This window comes from Schistocerca serialis, chromosome 1 (genome assembly GCF_023864345.2).
Source record: "Schistocerca serialis cubense isolate TAMUIC-IGC-003099 chromosome 1, iqSchSeri2.2, whole genome shotgun sequence".
NCBI classification, from domain to species: Eukaryota; Metazoa; Arthropoda; class Insecta; order Orthoptera; family Acrididae; genus Schistocerca; species Schistocerca serialis.
The window spans coordinates 374876396-374897881 of NC_064638.1; the positions used below are offsets into that span (position 1 = coordinate 374876396).

The 21486-nt window shown below is 42.2% G+C and overlaps 1 protein-coding gene across 1 annotated transcript in view; it reads left to right on the forward strand.

Moving 5' to 3' along the window:
* Positions 1 to 16173, forward strand: part of LOC126470876 (chitinase-like protein Idgf4) — a 43642-nt gene extending 27469 nt beyond the window's left edge. Inside the window, exons 3-7 of the mRNA XM_050098895.1 lie at positions 903 to 1035; positions 4005 to 4177; positions 8874 to 9063; positions 15423 to 15873; positions 16006 to 16173. Of these exons, the coding sequence (XP_049954852.1) occupies positions 903 to 1035; positions 4005 to 4177; positions 8874 to 9063; positions 15423 to 15873; position 16006 (948 nt within the window). The 3' untranslated portion in view covers positions 16007 to 16173. The remainder of the gene's footprint in view (positions 1 to 902; positions 1036 to 4004; positions 4178 to 8873; positions 9064 to 15422; positions 15874 to 16005) is intronic.
* Positions 16174 to 21486: the final 5313 nt, after the last annotated feature.

Sequence of the window (21486 nt, forward strand, 5' to 3'; positions counted from 1 at the left end):
GCGAACTATTTTCACCTAGTAGTGTCCTAAGTTGATTATCTCTTGATGTAATTCACCAAAAGATAATAAAAATTTGTCTTGCAAAAGCCAGGAAAAAATATCACATAAATAAGCTAACTTTACACCTTTACGACACCTTTTCAAATTTTTAATATTCTGATACACATGAGAGCCAATAAAAATCACCTTTCAAAAGACTACGATTTACACAACCACAATGTGATAGCTAAATAATTTACCTTTAGATTTGTTATTCTGTTCTAGTAACCGGAGTTGCGTTTTGTACTTAGAAAACTCCCCCCAGACATTAGGAATCCCTGAAAATTCGAAAGAAAATTAACCAGTCGCTCATATTTCGATATTCACCAGTCCCTGTCAGTAGCAACAGTGTTTACTCAGGGATACTTATTTCCTTCTTCATGCCGTCTACTGATGTTTTACTTCTTCTTAATTTGCAATCTACTTCGTTCTCGTTTTCTTTAAGGAGACGCTACAATCCTTCAGATCTATTTCTTTTTATCACACTCATTATCTTTTCAGTGGCCTCCATGTCACCAGATCTTTTCTCTTTGTGTGAGCTACTAAGTATCGTTGTTGGTACAGCGACTAAGGACCAGTGGCATATTGCGGGACCAAGCAACTGACCTCCATGCTTTCAACGTACCATGGATAGTGTCGCAAAATAAACTTTCATAAAGGCTATAGCATTGCTATTATTACTGAAAATAAAATACGAATCACTTAAAGAAGGCCTGTGAAACTAAAAGACTGAATGTAGGTTATTAATGCAAGTGCTACCTAAACTATATAATCATAATTTATTTTATGTTACAATTGTTTTTTTAATGATGAGGACATGTAATAGAGTACGGTAGTGAGAAATATGTTGTCTTCTTTTACAGCTTGAAAGTGATGAACACCGAACGACTTTCGTAAGTTCGGCAAAGAGCCTACTGAAGCAACACGGATTTGATGGCATTGACATCGCCTGGGAGTTCCCCAAGAACAAAGCAAAGAAGGACCGTGGCACTTTTGGTGAGAGGCAAAAATTACAATATTCACACGTTGGCACAACAGATGCATGTAAAGATTTATCAATTAGAAGGACTGTATGAAACTCCTGGAAATTAGCCTAGATGATAACGTTCCTTTAACACACAAAGCCATACATACCACAGTTAATGCACAGCAAGTTACGTAAGAGAGATGCGCATGCGATACTTAATGAACAGTTTAAGTATTTAATCATAGGGTGCAGACCTCTACGAACTGTACTTGCGTAATTTTAAATATTAGTTTTCTGGGTATAAGGCCGTGGACCAGGGCACAGAATTATACCTTGGACTGCTGCCTTACCCCATAAAATAAATATTAGCAATTAATTTAAGGATTTCTTACCGAAGAACTTTAATTTTTTATTCTATTTTAACATATGCAGCAACCAGTCATTTTTATGTATTTTTATTTATTGCAATACACGTTTCGGGCTTTTACCCACCTTCAGTTGATGTAATACACATTTGAGCACTAAGTAAGTACATCGTTAAAACATCGACAGCAAACTGGATGTTGCAGCTGCTCTGTGTAGAATAACAATTTCGTTTAGCCGCTACACTTCGCGAGTTGTGTATTTACGATAAACTGCTCGTTAGGTGTACTTGCGTTCTACTCTGATCGTTGTTATTCCGATTTTTGCTTTTAGAGGATTGGAAAAAAAAAACACTTTCCCACTGGTATTTCACTTTTGCAAGATTGTCAAAAGCTGCATATCTTGTAGGCAAGAATTTCCACTTTGATATTGTAAAGGCTTTGAACAAAGAATAAGTTAAAATTCCACTATTTTGGTACATCGTAATAAATTATCTTCAAATGAAACATATATTATAATTTAATGAAAAAAACATGTTGATGTTAAACCACAATTTGTCTGAAAAACAAAAAATTGAATATAATATATGTAGACTTTTATAATTATGCAAAAGATATAATGTACATGGAAAAGTTGATATTATTGCAAAATTAAAGAAGGGAAGTCAATAAATGGTTGAAGAGAATGTTGGTGCTGATTTCTCTATGGAAGACTTTCCGATCGCCTGGTTTTCGGAGTATTATTCAGATGTGGCATTAACTCAGTACAGTGAGGCCTCGACAGACAGTGTAAACGCGGATAATTGTTAACACGGAAACAGATGTGGGAAATACTGACTCTAATTTCTAACAGTTTACTTTGAAACGTATTTTCTACGAAAAACACATAAAATTTCTGGTAGTTTTTTTTTTCTGTATCACGAGCGAAACAATGACGAGATGAAGTCGCTGGGAGCATGCGTCACACTGTCCACAGGTAACAGGCCACTATTGAAGCGGTTGATTCTCTACCAGAAGTTTCTCAGCTGCCACTCTCACTATCCTGTTCTTCATTTTCCATACAATCTTCTGAGTAAAACACCGCAGTGATTTAATTAGTCTCTAAGCAGGATGGTACAGAAACAAAGAAACAAATGCAAAAAAGTCACATTCAAACATTAAAAATGCTTTTCTTAGAACAATCAAAGAATTTTGTTAAAGAAAGCATAGAAATTCAGATATTAAGATCAAGTCGCCCGTTAGTAAACTAATAAATGGAGAAACAGACGAAATTAGAATGCCCTCACACTATAAGAAGAAGCAATGACAGACTCGGAAATTGTTTTTGTGTCTTCAAAAAGGAAGGGGAAACCACAGCGTTAGAGACACTTAAATTGCATCCACAGCACATGTGACCTGTAACAGGAAGACCTATTCATTGGCAAAAGATTCCGAATTATTTCTCCATCCGGATTTCCGGGAGGGGACTGTCAAGAAGGTGACCAAGACAAAAAGAATGAATAAGCAAAGGAAGAATAATATTATACGAGTCGGAGAGTGGAATGTCAGAAGTCCGAAGTCTTTTTCTCCTACTGTTCTTTCTATCGAAGAAACAATGGCATAAATAAAAGATGGGTTCAGGAATGGAATCAAATTAAGGGTAAAAAGATATCAGTGATAAGACTGCTGATGAAAGTGCTATACTCAAGGAAAGCGAAGGAGAATTACAGACACACAAATCGAATGAACGGGCTACTGAGCAGAGAACAAGAACTGAGAGTAAACCGATGAAAGACAAAAGTAATGAGAGCTAGCAGAGGTTAGTGAAAAATTTACCATCCAAACTGAGGACCGCGAAGAAGGCGAAGTGGAGGAATTCTGTTACCTAGGAATCAAAATAACACATGACGGTCGATGCAAAGAGGGCATAAAAAACATACTAGCGCAGGCGAAGAGTGCATTCCTGCCCAAAAGAAGTCTGCTAATATTAAACGATACCTTAATTTGAGAAAGAGAATTCTGAGGATGCACGTCTGCAGCACAGCATTGCATGATAGTGAATCACAGACTGTGAGGAAACAAGAAAATAAGAGAATTGGAAGCATTTAACGTGTGGTGCTATAGAAGGATGTTGAAGGTTAGGTGGGCCGATAAGATAAGAAATGAGGCAATTCCCCACTGAATCGGCGAGGAAAATAATATGGGGGAAACATAAACAAGAAGGAGGAAATCGATATTTGTGGTAAGGACTATGGCACCAAACTGCTCAGGTCATCGGTCCCTAGGCTTACACACTACTAAATCTAAGTTTAACTAACTTAAGCTAAGGACAACACCCATGCCCGAGGGAGCAGTCGAACCTCCGACGGGGGAGCCGCGCGAACCGTGACAAAACGCCCAAGACCGCACGGCTACCCCGCGCGGCCAAGAAGAAGGGACATGATGATAGGGCATGTGCTGAGACATCCACAGTACTGGAGGAAGCTGTAGAGGGAAAGAGAGATTCGAATACATCGAACAAATAATTCAGGAAGTAGGGTGCACGCAGTACTCTTAAATGAGGCTGGGGCAAGGAAGGATTTCGTTGTGGGCTGCATTTAACCAGTTGTACCGTTGAGTAACCCTCCCCATATATATATATGTTTTGTCGTTATCAGGCTCCATATGGCACGGGATCAAGAAGGCGGTCGGCGCGGCCCACAGCCACACGGACGAGAAAGCAGACGAGCACAAGAGCCAGTTCTCGGCCCTCATCCGCGAACTGAGGACGTCGCTGAGGAACGAAAATGCCCTCCTGACTCTCAGCGTCATCCCATACATCAATCAGTCGGTGAGTATTAGGCGCTTTCTTTTTAGATGCCATAATTAGGAATTTTGAATTATATTGTGTTTTTAACGCTCCCACTACAGGAGAGATGCATCTACCCTGATACTTAAATCACGGACATCGGTCAAATTTTATAAATGTTTCAAAATACTGAAACACGTGATAACACCCAAAGAAGTAGGTATTTTAGTATATTACTAAAAATAGAGATTTTTTACTTATAAAGATAAGAATATAATAATTCCAATGCCAAAGAAAGCAGGTGTTGACAGATGTGAAAATTACCGAACTATCAGTTTAATAAGTCACAGCTGCAAAATACTAACGCGAATTATTTGCAGACGAATGGAAAAACTGATAGAAGCCGACCTCGGGGAAGATCAGTTTGGATTCCGTAGAAATGTTGGAACACGTGAGGCAATACTGACCCTACGCCTTATCCTATAAGAAAGATTAAGGAAAGGGAAACCTACGTTTCTAGCATCTGTAGACTTAGACAAAGCTTTTACAATGTTGACTGGAATACTCTCTTTCAAATTCTAAAGGTGGTAAGGGTAAAATACAGGGAGCAAAAGGCTATTTACAATTTGTACAGAAACCAGATGGCAGTTATAAGAGTGGAGGGACGTGAAAGGGAAGCAGTGGTTGGGAAGGGAATGAGACAGGGTTGTAGTCTCTTGCCGATGTTATTGAATCGTATATTGAGCAAGCAGTGAAGGAAACAAAACAAAAATTCGGAGTAGGTATTAAAATCCATGGAGAAGAAATAAAAACTTTGAGGTTCGCCGATGACATTGTAATTCTGTCAGAGACAGCAAAGGACTTGGAAGAGCAGTTGAACGGAATGGACAGTGTCTTGAAAGGAGGATATAAGATGAACATCAACAAAAGCAAAACGAGGATAATGGAATGTAGTCGAATTAAGTCGGGTGATGCTGAGGGAATTAGATTAGGAAATGAGACAAAGTAGTAAAGGCATTTTGCTATTTGGGGAGCAAAATAACTGATGATGGTAGAAGTAGAGACGATATAAAGTGTAGACTGGCAACGGCAAGGAAAGCGTTTCTGAAGAAGAGAAATTTGTTAACATCGAGTATAGATTTAAGTGTCAGGAAGTCGTTTCTGAAAGTATTTGTATGTAGTGTAGCCATGTCTGGAAGTGAAACATGGACGATAAATAGCTTGGACAAGAAGAGAATAGAAGCTTTTGAAATGTGGCGCTACAGAAGAATGCTCAAGATTAGATGGGTAGATCACATAACTAATGTGGAAGCACTGAGTAGAATAGGGGAGAACAGAAGTTTGTGTCACAACTTGACTAGAAGGAGGGATCGGTTGGTAGGACAAGTTCTGAGGCATCGAGGGATCACCATTTTAGTATTGGAGGGCAGCGTGGAGGGTAAAAATCGTAGAGGGAGACCAAGAGATGAATACACTAAGCAGATTCAGAAGGATGTAGGTTGCAGTAGGTACTGGGAGATGAAGAAGCTTGCACAGGATAGAGTACCATGGAGAGCTGCATCAAACCAGTCTCAGGACTGAAGACCACAACAACAACAACAACAACATTATAAAGATGGGTTTTTCTTCAAAAGGTTACCGTAGTTTTGGAAAAAAACAGTGAAATACGGCATGCTAATATTAGGAATGAACCTAAGACACGTACAGAAAGTCCGTCATCACGTGCAGTTTCACCGCCGTTATGCGAGTTTACATGGCAAGAAGCAGTATCTCTTCCGTGCATTTCGCACTGTTCTTTATACACCTCTAAGAATCAGACTGTTAAGAGCACATTACGTCGCTCTGCTCCTACTTTCAGTAGCTTCCGAAAGTCGATAAAAAGTATTTTGTTTCTTGTAAAAGAACCACAATTGCTTTACCACTTATGTAAATGAAGAAATATTAATCATATCTTAAGGTACCTACTCTTTAATTAACTGTGATACGTGAAAACCATGTTTATGTATCGCGAACCGTTCAGAATCGCAGGTTCTTATAATATATTGCACCCACGAATACGTAAACATACGAATCACCAGCAAAACTTGAAATTAATGGCACATATAATGAACAGAGATGTCATTGAAGTATATGATTTGCAGATGGGTAAATCTATCTATAACCAATTATGTAGAATAAATTTCTTTTATTTAACTTCTATGGCCACAAACTTTAGGTCCTCAGACTACGAGTTTCGGTGAGCAATGACCATCTTCAGATCTGACGATGTGACTATTGCCCCAGTATGTTAGGACATATTTTCTATAAAACAGATTTCAGGATTGTCGTTGCTGACCGAAACCGGTAGTCTGAGGACTTACAGGTTTGTGACCATAGAGGAGAAATGAAAGAAATGTACTTTACATTTTCAGGTCGCTGTTCCATTCGCAATGTTGCAGCTTGTGAAACCAATTATGTTGGCCGACTGAGATTGACACAGAGCAGTCACTCACTTTTTGAACTCACCATACATTTTGCAAGCAGCATTCCTCTGAAGCCAATAGATATCAAGCAAGCGATAGTACTACTTTAGTACAACATTCGATAAACAAATCTAGAGAAAATTGAAAAGGAAGCCAGGCTTTAGCACTAAGGTCGCGGGTTCGATCATTGAATATTTCAGTCTGCCCTTAGGCTAACCTTCACCCCTCAATGATGTGAATGTATGCCAGGGACGACATATCGTTCAGATTCCTCGTTAAACTGTGGGTGCCCGTCCCCTGGTAGTACCACTGGGGCAGGTTCTTTCTTCTTCTTTTTAGTGTTCAACCCTGAGGTTGGTTTGCAGCAGAGCGCCATTCCTCTCTTCTGTCTGCTTTCCTCTTCATTTCCACATACGTGTTACATCCACCATCATTCATGATCTGTTGCTTGTGTGATATCCTTCGTCGCCCCCGCCGATTCCTTCCCTCAGTAGCTCCTTTTGCTATTGTTCCAATGACATTGTTGTGTCTTATGATGTGCTCTACAAGTTTGTCTCTTCTTGTTTGGATGTGCCTCCACAGAGATCTGGTTTCCTGCACTCTCCTAAGCACATTTGTTGCTTAGTCTCTCCAGCTGATCTTCATCATCCTTCTATAGCATCTATAGCACCACCATCTCCAGGGCCCCTAGCCGTCTTCTCTCTTCTCTTCCCCTTGTCCAAGTGTCACATCCGTATAGGGCCACACTCCAGACGAAAGCTTTCATGATACGTTTCCTTATTTTCAGACTGATGTTCTTGCTGGTAAGTTCCTTCTCAGATTAAATGAAAATTTGGTCTGTTGTATTCTGCTCACAATTTCTTTCCAGCTTCTACCATCCTTTGTGATTTTGCTTCCCAGGTAGGTAAATTCCTCTATCACTTCCACCTGCTCGCTTCCAATTCTCGTTCTCAGAGGTTCGTATTCTGCTTCTGAGCTGCATACCATCACTTTAGTCTTTTTCTTCTTTATTCTCATTCCATACTGATTGCATAGAATCCTTTCCATTGTTCTGAGGACTTCATCTATATCTTCTTTTGTCTCCGTGACTATAACAACATCATGTGCATAACGTAGCATGTCTATCTTCTGTCTACCAATTTTGATCCTCACCTCATTAGTATCTCGAATTTGGTCTGTAGCTTCCTGGATGTAAGCACTGAATATAAGAGGACAGAGAGCACGTCCTTGTCTTACCCCTTTTCCAATATTCGCTTCTTTTCTTGGTGACAGTTCCTAATCGCTTCCGCCACATTCTTGTAGAAACTGAGCATCACGCGGATGTCTTTGTACTTCATTCCACTGTTCCTCAGCACTCTGAACACCTCTTGCCAGATAACGTTATCAGGTCTTCAAAGGCAATATAAGTTGGTTTATTTTTCTGTAATTGCTTTTCGATAGGGAGTCTCAGCGCCAGAATCGCTTCTCTTCTTCCTAACCTCCTTCTGAATCCAAACTGATTTTCACTCAGCATATCCTCCACCTTCTCTTCAATTCACTTCAGAATTATTTTTACGAGAATTTTTGATGCATGTGAGATTAGGCTGAAAGTTCGGTACTGTTCACATTTTGTAGTTGCTGCCTCCTTTGGTATAGGAACAATGATGCATTTCTGGATGTCTGTGTATCTCTCATGTGTTGTAGATGGACCTAATACGTTCAAGCAGCATCATTTTCATGCTGTCACTAGCGTACTTTATTAGTTTTGCAAGGATGTCATGAATACCCATTGCTTTGTTGTCCCGTAGTTCTTTTAGAGCTTTGTCAAATTCTTCTTGCAGAATGCCATTTCCCCCGTCATCTTGGTCTACTTGCTATTCTCTTTATATTACTTCCCCGGAGCCGCGCGGAGTGGCCGCGCGGTTTGAGGTGTCGTGTCACGGACTGCGCGGCCCCTCCCGCCGGACGTCCGAGTCCTTCCTCGGGCATGGCTGTGTGTGTTGTTCTTGGCATAAATTAGTTTAAGTAGTGTGTAAGACTAGGGACCGATGACCTAACCAGTTTGGTACCTTAGGAATTCACACACATTTGAACATTTGAACTTCTTCGGAAAGCGGTGTTCCGGCGTACAACTCCTCAATGTATTCCAGGTTAGGGACACGGAAGTCGCTGAAGTGGCGTCCAACTGAAAACTTGCACCAAGCTGTTGAGCCACACTGAACTATCTTTAGGAATGATGCCCTCTGCAGTTGCAGTATTTCCCCGTTTGCCTAACGCTGAGATCGCTGGTGTTGCAGCTGTACTACGACCCGACGGCGCTGAACCAGCAGATAGACCAGCTGCACGTGCTGGCCTTCGACTACCGCAACCCGGAGCGTGACCCCAAGGAGGCCGACTACCCTGCGCCGCTCTACCCAGCCGGACAGAGGGACTCTGACCTCTCGGTAGACGGAAACATCCGCTGGTTCCTCGAGAACTCATTCCCAGGTCAGTACGCCTGCTGCTGCTGCTTCGGATCGGAAGCGAACAAGATCTTACTATACACTTTTTATTCAGTTCATATTACTACCGACGTACTGTCCAAGATCGACCAACACAGAAAACAAAAAATGCTTTAGTCTGTAGTCCCACGTTTATTTTGTCCAATGGCTACAGGTTCCCGTACCAAGTACCACCATGAGGCCATTCTACGATCAAAAAACCAAAGTATGTAATTAAAATATTCTATAAGAAACAGTTTCAATTTTTTTCTCTGATAGCTAACTTCTGTATATATTATAAAAATGGATGTATGTATGCGTTTTCCACATCTTCTCCTAAACCATTGGGTCAAATTCGATCAAACCTGGTACACATACCACTTACTGTCTGGGAAGAACTGCTGCCGGCCGATGGTGGCCAAGCCGTTCTAGGCGCTTCAGTCTGGAACCGCGCGACCGCTACGGTCGCAGGTTCGAATCCTGCCTCGGGCATGGATGTGTGTGATGTCCTTAGGTTAGTTAGGTTTATGTAGTTCTAAGTTCTAGGGGACTGATGACCTCAGATGTTAAGTCCCATAGTGCTCAGAGCCATTTGAGCCATTTGAACCATTTGAAGAACTGTTGAGGAAATAAGAACCATCTCCCATTGACGTAGGGTGGTTCAAATGGCTCTGAGCACTATGGGACTTAACTTCGGAGGTCATCAGTCCCATAGAACTTAGAACTACTTAAACCTAACTAACCTAAGGACAACACACACATCCATGCCCGAGGCAGGATTCGAACCCGCGACCGTAGCGGTCGCGCGGTTCCACACTGTAGCGCCTAGAACCGTTCGGTGACTTGGGGTGGATATAGACGGAGTGACACAGGAGCTGGACATAGAGAACCGCAAGGGGAGACTTACAAAGAGACGGGGGAGAATGTGGGCAGAGAGTGAGAGGAAGAGATAGACAAAGAGAGGGGGAGGAGAGGATGTATAGAGAGAGGTGGGGGAAGAGATGTGTGAAATATATGTGATGTGTGGCGTACGTGTATGCGGGCGAAGCCGTGATAAAAATCTAGTATGGTATAAGTTTCAGTAAGAAGAAACAGTCTAGGTTGCAAATAACGACAGAAGCTGTTTTTCGTCATTTTGATGTATCTTCAGAATTTATTTGGGAGTTTTACGTAATGGATTAGCCATAAGTAGCCAAAACTGTGACATGCACCTTCGGCGGAGCTTGCATATATGTTGCTGTGTACTCACGAGTACTTCAAATTGTGTTGCGGTATTTACGTTTCAAGATTATATTTGTGGCTCTATCATATCGTTGATGTATGCCGCCGTAAAAGAAGCATACAAAAATTTTTGCTACTTATGACCAATGCCTTACCCCCAGTTCCCAAATAAACTATGAAGATGTCTCGAAAAGGCAAAACGCGTAAATAAAGCTTCTGATATCATTTGCAGCCTAGACTATTTTTTCTTGAGGCTGCTGCACCATATCCATGGAGTGGTGTAAAGGGCAGCCTTAAAATATAGCCAGCCCCTTAGCCCTGGCACGAAGTCTTCAAGCTCGTTTACCCGAGTAGGTGAACCATATACTAAAAGTAAAGGTCTATGCCGTGCATTAAAGACGCAAATGTGGTCAGAAGTGTAAAGTCCCCGCCTATGTAAAGAGGTTTTTATTTCTTAAATAAGTGTCACAATGCAAAAGATATCTTAAAATGGAAGTAAACATCACATAAAAGTAGGGAATGTGAAAAGATTAATAAAAAAACAAAGAGTGGAACAGTCTCCCATGCAACAAAATATTAAAGGCAGAGTATTATTCCCGAGCTGACCATCTTCGGCCGCATTTCCAGTTTACTGTTTATCTCTGCAGTGTCCGCGTGTTCTAGGCGCTTCAGTCTGGAACCGCGTGACCGCTACGGTCGCAGGTTCGAATCCTGCCTCGGGCATGGATGTGTTTGATGTCCTTAGGTTAGTTAGGTTTAAGTAGTTCTAAGTTCTAGGGGACTGATGACCACAGATGTTAAGTCCCATAGTGCTCAGAGCCATTTTTTTGTCTGTGTGTTCTCGGCGGCGCGGCATCACGTTTCCTGCACACCGTATCGCAGTTCACTAAAGCCCCACGGCCGTGATGACGGTTCGTCAAATGCAACTTGTAGTTGTAAGACGCTACACCGATGGGTCTCTGTATTAGGAGAAGACCACAACACTAACCCATGCAACTATGTATGTTGTTAATGTAGTAACATTCCGACATTAAAATCCAATGCTTATGTCCCTATCTCGGTGGTACTGTGTAGCTGTTATCGATGAGAACAGACTACGTCCAAAATTTCCTCGTGCACCTGCAACTTAAAACAGTACGTCGAGTGCATTTACACATCATGGTATTTGAAAAATCAGCCCTTATCATCTTACCTCTGCGTACCAGGGGTAAGGAGCTCCCTGCAGCTTAAGGTTGCACTTTATACCATACGTTAGTTATCACAGAGCATTTTATGATTGTGGGCGGGCCTGATGATGGTGTTTGGTACCGTGACCGATAGTCATTAGACAAAGTAAAAGTACAAAATAATTTTTGCGTGCTAGTTGTTTGGAATTAATGGATGGAAGATCCCGAGAGATTGTTCTGCAGCCTACTTACAAAGGATTTCTTACCTCGCATACAATGCAAGCTTGCCTTTGCGAATTGTGAGTGTGGCATCTTTGCGAATTGTGAGTGTGGCACCTTTGCGAATTGTGAGTGTGGCATCTTAAATGTAAATATCCAATGTATGAGACTGTAATTAGCGGGGTTGCGATGTAGAGTTTAGTGTCCTGTTTGACGAGAGAGAGAGAGAGAGAGAGAGAGAGAGAGAGAGAGAGAGAGAGACAGAAAAAGAAGAGGTTGAAATCCGATACCGACATTCTTGTTGAATGACACTAAGGGGGCTGCTGAGCCTAACGGTGTATTATGTGGACTGATATCACCGTCAGCTGTGTCTCATGCCCTCACTACACGAGATACTGCGGAAATTTTTGGCCTCTAACGTAAGACGTTGGCTCAAAGTGTAGTTATCATTAACTATCCGCGTCCATCTTTCCAAGTCTTACAAGGAAAACATTGGCGATTAAAATTTCTTCCACCACCAGTATCCGAGCCAGCTGCCTCCGAGTCGATCGCCACTGCACTGGCGAGCGGATGCGGAAGTGGAGACGATAGTCTGAGACAGTATTCTCCGAGAAGAAACGCATCAGTCTGTTATACTCATCGATTCAGTACGGCAGCTTCTTCTGAGGAATCAGTGGTCATAAGAGTTACTCGGTTATGAATCTGTGTTCGCTTGTGATTACTTACACGCGGAGTTGGATAACTCATTTCTAGCAACTTGTCTTTCAGTCATGTAACATTCCATAATCTGAATATCTGGAAATTCATTATTTTCCACTAAAGAAGATAACAAAGCTGCTACAATTACTGCAAGGAAAGCCATCGAGAAAGGTATCCCAACGTCTTATGGAACCGAAAATCGACCTAGTGGAACAGCTGGGCTTTGGCAGCGTCCTAGGAAAGTCAGCTACTATTACAGACTGACGGATCGAAATTGTTTTTATGAAAAGCGTAACACTTCACCCAGAATTTATGCCTTCACATAAAAAATGCGACATTGCACTTTGGGATGCCGCAACAGTTTACTCTTTCTTGATTCGATTTTATGTTACCTGTAGTTGCATTTTTGTAAGCTTCATTTGTTTACTAGTGTCACAATTAGTTTTTTTAAATAGAAATTTTATATTATCCAGCACGCAGTAATTATTGGCCTCTAGCGTGATGGCGCTCGAACTAGAGGAAGATCGTCGTAATTCTGATATTTCATCATCAATACTTATCCGGCAAGAGCAGGGAAACAACTACTGCCTACAGTTGCCGATCCCTACCCTTTGAATCAGTATTAAGTGCTAACTCCTTCGCGCAGCAGTTCTTCATGTTCCTTCTGGTGTTGCGAGCGTCCAACTCCTACCTGCTGTACGATTATAAGCATTGCGAGCGCTCAACTCCTACCTCCTGTACGATTAACGATGGAAGATTGGGCGGATGTGTCCTGTGCTAGGGACATCTCTCTTGGACTCAGTTAATTGAGGAAATCTTCGGAAAAAGGGAAATCTCAAGAAACTAACATTGAAGTTCAGTAATTATAAGGGGCACTCATAGAGAAAGAGACAGATAAAAAGGAAGCAAACTATTTATTTATTATTACAAAAGTAATCGCCATAGCTGTTAATACATTTATTGCATTGTGAGACAAGACGGCCAACGCCTTTATGGAAAAATGTTTGCGGTATCCTATGGAACCGCGTTTGTATCCAGGCGCGCACCTCTTCATCCGAAACAATTCGACGGCCACGAATGTCTTTCTTCAGGGCCTAAAAAACGTGGAAATCGGATGGGAGGAGATCAGCACTGTATGGAGGATGTGTAAGGGCTTCCCACCTAAACTTCTCCAACGTAATCGAAACAACCTCGGCAACATGTGGGCGGGCATTATCCTCCAACAGAAAGATGCCGTCTGTCAATATTTCTGGGCGTTTGGCCTTTATGGCGCGTTCTGTGTTAGTTATGGCTCCCTCTTCGAGAAAGTTATCGAGCAACGAACCCTAGCAGTCACAGTCCATCATGACTTCTCCGGAGCTGGCATGCCTGTTGTTTCGGCTAGCTGCAGAAGTTTCTGTGGGAAATCCTGACGCATCCTCCATACAGTCCCGATTTCTCCCCATACGGTTTCCATATTTTTGAAGCCAAGAAGAGAGATATCCGTGGCCGTCGGTTTGCTTCGGATGAAGAGGTGCAGCCCTGGGTACAGTCATGGTTCCGTAGACAACCGCAAACGTTTTTCCATGAAAGCACTGACCGTCTAGTCTCCCAGTGGGACAAACGTATTAACAATTGTCGCGATTATTTATGAAATAATAAACAGTTTACTTACTTGTTTCCATCTTTGTCATTTTCATTAGGACGTCCCATGTAAGTATGCTCTGTCTTTGAGTATAAGCAACCGTATAAGAAATTCTTAGATGGGGAAGAGAAACAGCACAAAAAAATAGTGTCATACGAAGGATATAGTACTGCCAGTGGTTAACTGTGGTGAGGTGAGACGCGAAAAAGCGAACCTCTACATCACTGTTTGGAAATCGACGGTCACAGGTTCTGTGCACCTAAGACTGGAGTCAAGGTAATAGCTTATTACAAAAATATAAAAAAATATAAAAAGTTAGGTTTTACAGGCTTGCATATTTCTTCTTCACCTCACCATGAGGCGGGAAACTTTGGGACATGTAAAACTTTGAACATAGCTGCTAAGGTTCAGTGACCGTGTCAGGATTATATTAGAACAAATGAGCCCTCGGCCACAAATATTAAGTCAAAATTGACCAGTTTCGACGCTACTATGAGCGTCATCTTCAGAATTAAACTAACTGTTCTAAAACAAGTGTGTACCGACTGGAAAGAGATGCAGTACATTACAAGTCACATTCTAAAAAATCTAAGCCGGAAAGGCGACGTCACAAAAAGTTGTAAATAAGATAAAATGGCGAGCCGTGACAAATTTCACAGAGCATTACGGAGCTGCCTGCCGCGGTGGCCGAGCGGTTCTAGGCGCTCCAGTCCGGAAACGCGCGACTGCTACGGTCGCAGGTTCGAATCCTGCCTCGAGCATGGATGTGTGTGATGTCCTTAGGTTAGTTAGGTTTAAGTTGTTCTAAGTTCTAGGCGACTGATGACCTCAGATGTTAAGCCCCATAGTGCTCAGAACCATTTGAACCATTACGGAGCTGTCTAAAGTGTTGTCGTGTCCTTTCGTGTGTCACCGCGAGTGATGATTCCTTGGGTTTCTTGGTATAAATAATAATAACAATTGTCGCCTGTGCGGCGTTGGTGGAGACGGGAGCTGACTGTTACTTCCTCTTTGCCAGAGTGGGGACCCCTACTTGAATTCTTTTGCTCAGCGTCCCAGCTGTACCAGATTACTGGTTTATGAGTTCACTCGAACGGAAGCTAGCAACAGAGTGCTTACAGCAAGCCTTGTCTAACTGTGTCACTGGAAACCTCATCGCGACTAACAGAGGTCTATAGTTTAAGGTAGCGGCTGTTCTCAGCCGCACCGCCAGGGCCTAGTAGCTCATGGGAGAGAGAGGATTGAAATGGGTGGGATCTGCAACAAGAGCTTTTGTGTTTCCACTGTTTGTTCATCCGTATCAATATTCCCTTCTTTCAGTTTCTCTCTTATTAACACTGCCAGCTGTAGGCGCAGATCAAGACAATATGTCGTGCAGCAAGATGAAGTAATACGAAGAAAAAGATTTTAAAGTGTCTCGTTTTCTTTTGCGTACAGCTAGCAAGCTGGTGCTCGGCATCCCGACGTTCGCCCGCACGTGGAAGCTGACGGAGGACAGCAAGGTGTCCGGCGCGCCGCCCATAGAGACGGACGGCCCCGGCGACCAGGACGCGATCGTGCAGACGCCTGGCCTGCTGGCCTACCAGTCGGTGTGCACCCTGCTGCCCAACCCCTCCAACAAGGACAAGCCGACGACGCTGCGCCGCGTCAACGACCCCTCCAACCGCCTCGGCTCCTACGGCTTCCGGCTGCCCTCCGGGGACGTCAACGGCCTGTGGGTGGGCTTCGAGGACCCGGACGTCGCCGCCTACAAGGCAGCCTACGCCAAGACCAAGAGTCTGGCCGGCATCGCCTTCTCCGACCTCACCCTGGACGATTACAACGGCATCTGCACTGGCGAGAAGTTCCCCATTGTTCGGGCTGGAACGCTGAAACTTCGTTCACCGTAGTTCGTAACAATTTCAGTATTCTCGCAACGAACACACATTTACATCCGTATTTTAAAATAATGTACTGATATGCTCTCATCAAATACGTTTCAAACAGAGCCAGTAATATTTTTTATTTTCTTGCTCCACAGAGCACTCTACATCGAACGTGCTTTTCGAGCTCGTGGCACAAAACCAGATTTTATAATCACAGTGGAAGAATTACAATGAATACGAACGAAATTCACATTTTAACAGTGAGGTCTATGACTGTGCTACACAAAGCGATAGAAATAAAGATCTTCTTTCCAAACATAAAACCTTGTATTTTTCTTTTACATAACAGTTACTACCCGATCGTCCAGGTTCACACCTATACGAGACGCACGGTTTTCGACATACCACTCTTACTGTTTTCCACTAAGTTTCTTTACAGCCAGTTTTCTATCTGCAATAGTTTTTACATGTATTGGAGTATAGTTTCTGCCTCTTGTTATCAATCATTCGGTATAAAAACTCTCGCAACACAACATTGCTTATACAGGATCACTCATAACTACCTCAAGGGTTTCAGAAGACGACTGTGCAAGGACTACAAGACATAGAGAAAACTAACACTTATCAGTGGATAGAGCATCTCTGCATATTTTTAACTCACGTTACTGGTGTTCGATATAGGCACCATCTGTGATGCGACGAACATCAATATGTGCGTGCAAAGGAGTGGCAGCTGCTCAGTTTGGAAATCTGGTCATTGTGTTGCCTATCTACAGGCACAAACACAATTTGTCTTCATATTTCGACATGTCTTCGCCCCAGTGCAACTAAGCTACTGCGCGTATTGCGACTCGAAACTGGGACATATGCTCTTTTCAATCATATGCGTCGTTTTCCTGTAAGTCTTCTAATTTTTGTGCAGCCATCTTCTGAAACCACTGAGGTGCGTATTAAGAACAAAGTATATACTCAGCAAGACACCGAATATACCAAAGAAAACCAATAAGAGTAAACAGATGTCCAGCATAATGCTAATTCTGCTTGATTAAGGTAGTCAAATAGAATTGGATTTCAAGACAGTGAAATCTGAAACACACATCTGCTGTTCTACTACACAGAGTATCTCAGCGGAACGAAGGAGAATAATATAATTCACACTGAGCCCAGGAAGACATGTGGAAGTGAAAGCAAGAGATGCCATATGCATGGTTTGCTCATCATTGAAAGGAACAGTAGCTGATCGATGATCAACTGAGTTAACTGAAAGTATTAGTGCCGTCTGTAAGACTAAAATAAAGGATTACTAATTTAAGGAGATTTACAAGTACAGTTCTTAAACGAATCTGATAGAAGCAGTAATCGGCTCTTTCACTGAAATGGTGAATGTCTGTTCTGAGTGAGCTTTCAGGAGGCTTCATTTGGCATAAGGTTTGTTCATTACAAGCCAGCAGTGGAACAGACACACTTGATAAAAATTTACTTTTCCCTCTTTATTACATAAAGAAAATTTTGCTACGTGGCCTTCAAATTTCGGCCATCGAGAACTGCAGTTTGAAGAATACTCAGAGAGATTAAAGCTTTTCCTGCTCAGCTCCCCAGACCCTAGACGGGTTGTAGTTCTGCAATAGCTGTCAGGAGGTCATCAAAGAAACATTGGATTATGTTAAGTATCAAAATGTTTTGATAATGAAAAAAGCAAGTATACAAAATGACCAGGACGAACAAGAAGTTTGACATTATGAGTAATTCTTTCCATATTGTAAGTGCTGTACCATATTAAGAAAAGCTGTAAAAATGTCCACGATTATGCTTATCACGTTCAGTCAGACAACTCGAACGAAAATATAGAATTTTTTGCTAACAGAGAGACGATGACAGAAACAATAGAAGGTAACACTATTTCTGTTAGAGGGAACCGGAGAATTATAAAACACGGTTCACGTATGGCAGATACGCAAAGGATACACAAACAGACATCAAAAATTACCAGTCAGTCTCACTTAGCTAAATTTAGAAAAAGATTTCTTAAAGGACCCTTACAACCCTTTCCCCCCCACCCCATGCAAAACAGAATGCTAAATTGATCACAATGCTGCTGTATTCGCCGAACGTTGTGCTTACCTCAGGGTCACTTAACAAGGGACAAGTATCTTACATGCCCTATAGTTCAGTACTTCTTGCGGATCCTCTGTCAGCACCACGAATATAACTAGATGTCGCCGGTTCGAGCTGAACCCAGCGCATCGGTAATGACATCCATGTTTGCATTTTTCTGTTTGTCTTCGTTAATTTCTTATGTTTGTTGCTAGCCGTTAGTGTTCCGCTATTGTTCAAAAGCTTCTCCCGAATTCTGACACTGCTCTGTGCCATTGTTACCATGATGACTGCATGAATTCGTCCGCAAAAATTTTTTTCTTTGTACCACACGACATACAGTGACCCAGAATTCGTGTCCAAGAGCTGAATTGTGTCTCAAGAAAACAGGGCTAATATTATGAACCGGTGCTAAAGATATAGCGACTACAGGGCACATTTTACCTTGAATCCTAATGACGTAATGTGCGCGGTTCATTGGCCAAAGCTGCTACGAGCATTCTACTCTGAAACATCTTGACTAAAACTGACTGAATCTCCACTTGGTTGCTTCCAAAGTGGTGGAAGACAACACATGTACAATATGTAGCAGCAATTCCTGAACAACTACTAACAACGAAACGCAGCCAAACAATAGGGTTGGGCCGAAGTGGCCGTGCGGTTAAAGGCGCAGCAGTCTGGAACCGCAAGACCGCTACGGTCGCAGGTTCGAATCCTGCCTCGGGCATGGATGTTTGTGATGTCCTTAGGTTAGTTAGGTTTAACTAGTTCTAAGTTCTAGGGGACTAATGACCTCAGCAGTTGAGTCCAATGGTGCTCAGAGCCATTTGAACCAATAGGGTTGGGAAGTAATCTCACCGTAGTTTTGTAACACACCAATAGCAGGAAGTCCCTATAACCAACTCGAGTGGGCAGTGGCAATGCATATGGTTGCGGCTGCTTTTGATCGTAGGGGCACCTTGACCTCTTTGCACCGAGTGGTGGCACCAGTTCTGTGGCGGTAGTGCCCTTCAGCATCGGTGTGGCTGCAGCTAGAACTTGAAACTAACGACCCTGGACTTTACAGATTTTCGCGCTCTTGTGAATATTGTGAATTAATTGACTGGCGAGCATTAAAACTGCTTGCCTCCAGCATTCATTGCTCCTACACACAAGTAAGGCATCCGTGGTTTCAACTGGAAGAGGAAAATTGATTTTGATGCATAAATTGACTGATTTATACTTTTTAATTAATTGATTTAAAGGCCTGTAACGAGTATAACTGATTTCATGGTTACCTAAGCAATAGGAGGCCAAAATTTTTATTTAATTCAACTGTCGTTCTTTGTAAGAAGAACGGAGTTAACAGCTGCTGAGGCTTCTCCACATGCCTTATGCGTTTCAGAATACTCTCCAGCTTACAGTCTCACTTCTGACTTCTCCGTGAAACTCTGTATTGCATGTATAATTCATTTCCAGAAGTCCGTAAGAGACTTTATATATTACAGTTAAATTTTTCTGCGAAGTGTGTGACCCAGTAATGTAATGATACTATTCTGATAATACTGCTCATTCATCATAGCTTTAATGGCTTCTTGTAGGTGCACAAGTATTTCTTATATTCTTACTCGTACGCTGTTGGTCAAGTACCCTGTCGTTAATTTATTGGGAAAATGTAAATAGTGCATCTAAACACTTAAGTAGAATAAGTGTTTGTTGTCACTGTACGAATTGGTATCGTTTTATACACTGAAGAGGAAATGATTTTCACATTCTGTTATTTCTTTTAAGAACCATGCACTGAAAATTTCCTTCTCTGATGTAAGACACCGTATCTTCAGCCGGTTTCGGGGGAAGAAAGCAGTCACTAATTCGTTACTCTTACACTTGACTGCACAACTTAACTAAACATTCTGCAAAATTTCGCCGTCGTTTTCTTTCTATTGAGGTCTTACGTCGAAACAAGGATGCAAATATATGAGCACTAATATGTAGGCAAGGCATCAGTGTGGTATACGTGCCACCGGCGTGCTTGGCGTAAATACGGGAACGTGTTTTTTTTCTTGGCTGCCGAAGGGCAAACACCGATAGGCATTAATCGGATACTGAAGAATGTGTATGGAACAGCACGGCTGTCGGAAACCGCCGTTGTTGAATGATGCGCAACAATGGATGCTGCTGCTACCCACATCCTCATATCGCAAATTTCGTAACGCGGCAGTTAGGCAACACTAGTGGGAGACACTCGAGCACCCGCCCTATAGTCCTGATCTCCCCAATGCGATTATCGCGCCTTTGCTTCATTAAAAAAGGCCTTGATGGGTCGACAGTTCCTGTCGGACGATGATGTGTAGCAGGCAGTTACGGACTTCTTCACACAGCAGGACACGATGTTTTACCAAAAAGGTAACTTCAACCTGGTGCGTCGGTGAGGCGATTGCCTCAGTGCCCTCGGTGATTTTGCCTGATTGGCATGCAGACTTTTTATAGTACGACTCTCGAACGGAAACTTTTTGAACGTTCCTTATAAATTAGAGCATGGAGTTACGAATGCTGTATTTTCATATTATCCTTCCGCACCCCAATCCATTACGCCATACGATCGTGGTAGGTAATTTTGTGACATCAGTCTTTACTCCGAAACATGGAAACTTATTTTCAGTTTAAAAAATACGAGTTGTCAGAAAAAACATGTAAATATAATGGGATTTTCATTCTTAGTTAATTCCAGTTAAACAGTTAAGCCTAGATAGGGCATCCTCAAGATTTTACAGCTTCGATGTCTCATATGTGCAAGTGTTATGTTGCTGTGATTCGAAGCTGTGTAGCCAGAGAAGTAACCAATCCTTAGCACACCAGGTACAGGTGATTACAGTGTACATCGCGTATCTTTTCTGTAGCAATGACTCACTTCCTTTTTCTGTCGTCACACCGTGAGCAGGTTATTATGTTGCCAAATGGTTCGAATTTCCTGCCCAATTTTTTTTTCTGTGGAGGGCATATGATTACTGCAGCTGAATGCAGAAGTTCGTAAAGCACTGAAAATCTTATAGCGCCCCAGCTACAGATGATGGACTTAAAGGGGACGTCACACCGAATTTGTCCGATTACTTCCACAAAGCTTACAGGAGATCCCGACTTGATTATGGATGCTCAGATTGTGCTTCAGCTCGGAAAACCTTTCTAATAATTATCGATTGTGTTCACCAGGAGGTGAGCAGGATAAGAAAAGAACCTTTGAAGAACAGCGCAGTTACTATTATCTGAGCTGAGACTGATGGACCACCACATGCCACCAGGTGCCGTCTCCTCATGGTGTGGCAGACTAACAGAACCCTCTTGTCTTCCAAACTACATGCCTTGTGTATTGTTGCTTGTCTTCCAATAACTTAACCGCAAGAAAGTCATCGATGAACAATGGAGATCATAAAATACATATCAGCAGTGGATAAATTGCATTTCTTAAATGTGGGTAAGGCGTTTATCACATTGTCAGTTGAGGCGGCCAAGTCATTTCTTAAATTTGAATTACTACATGAATAAAAATAAATCTGAATAAATTT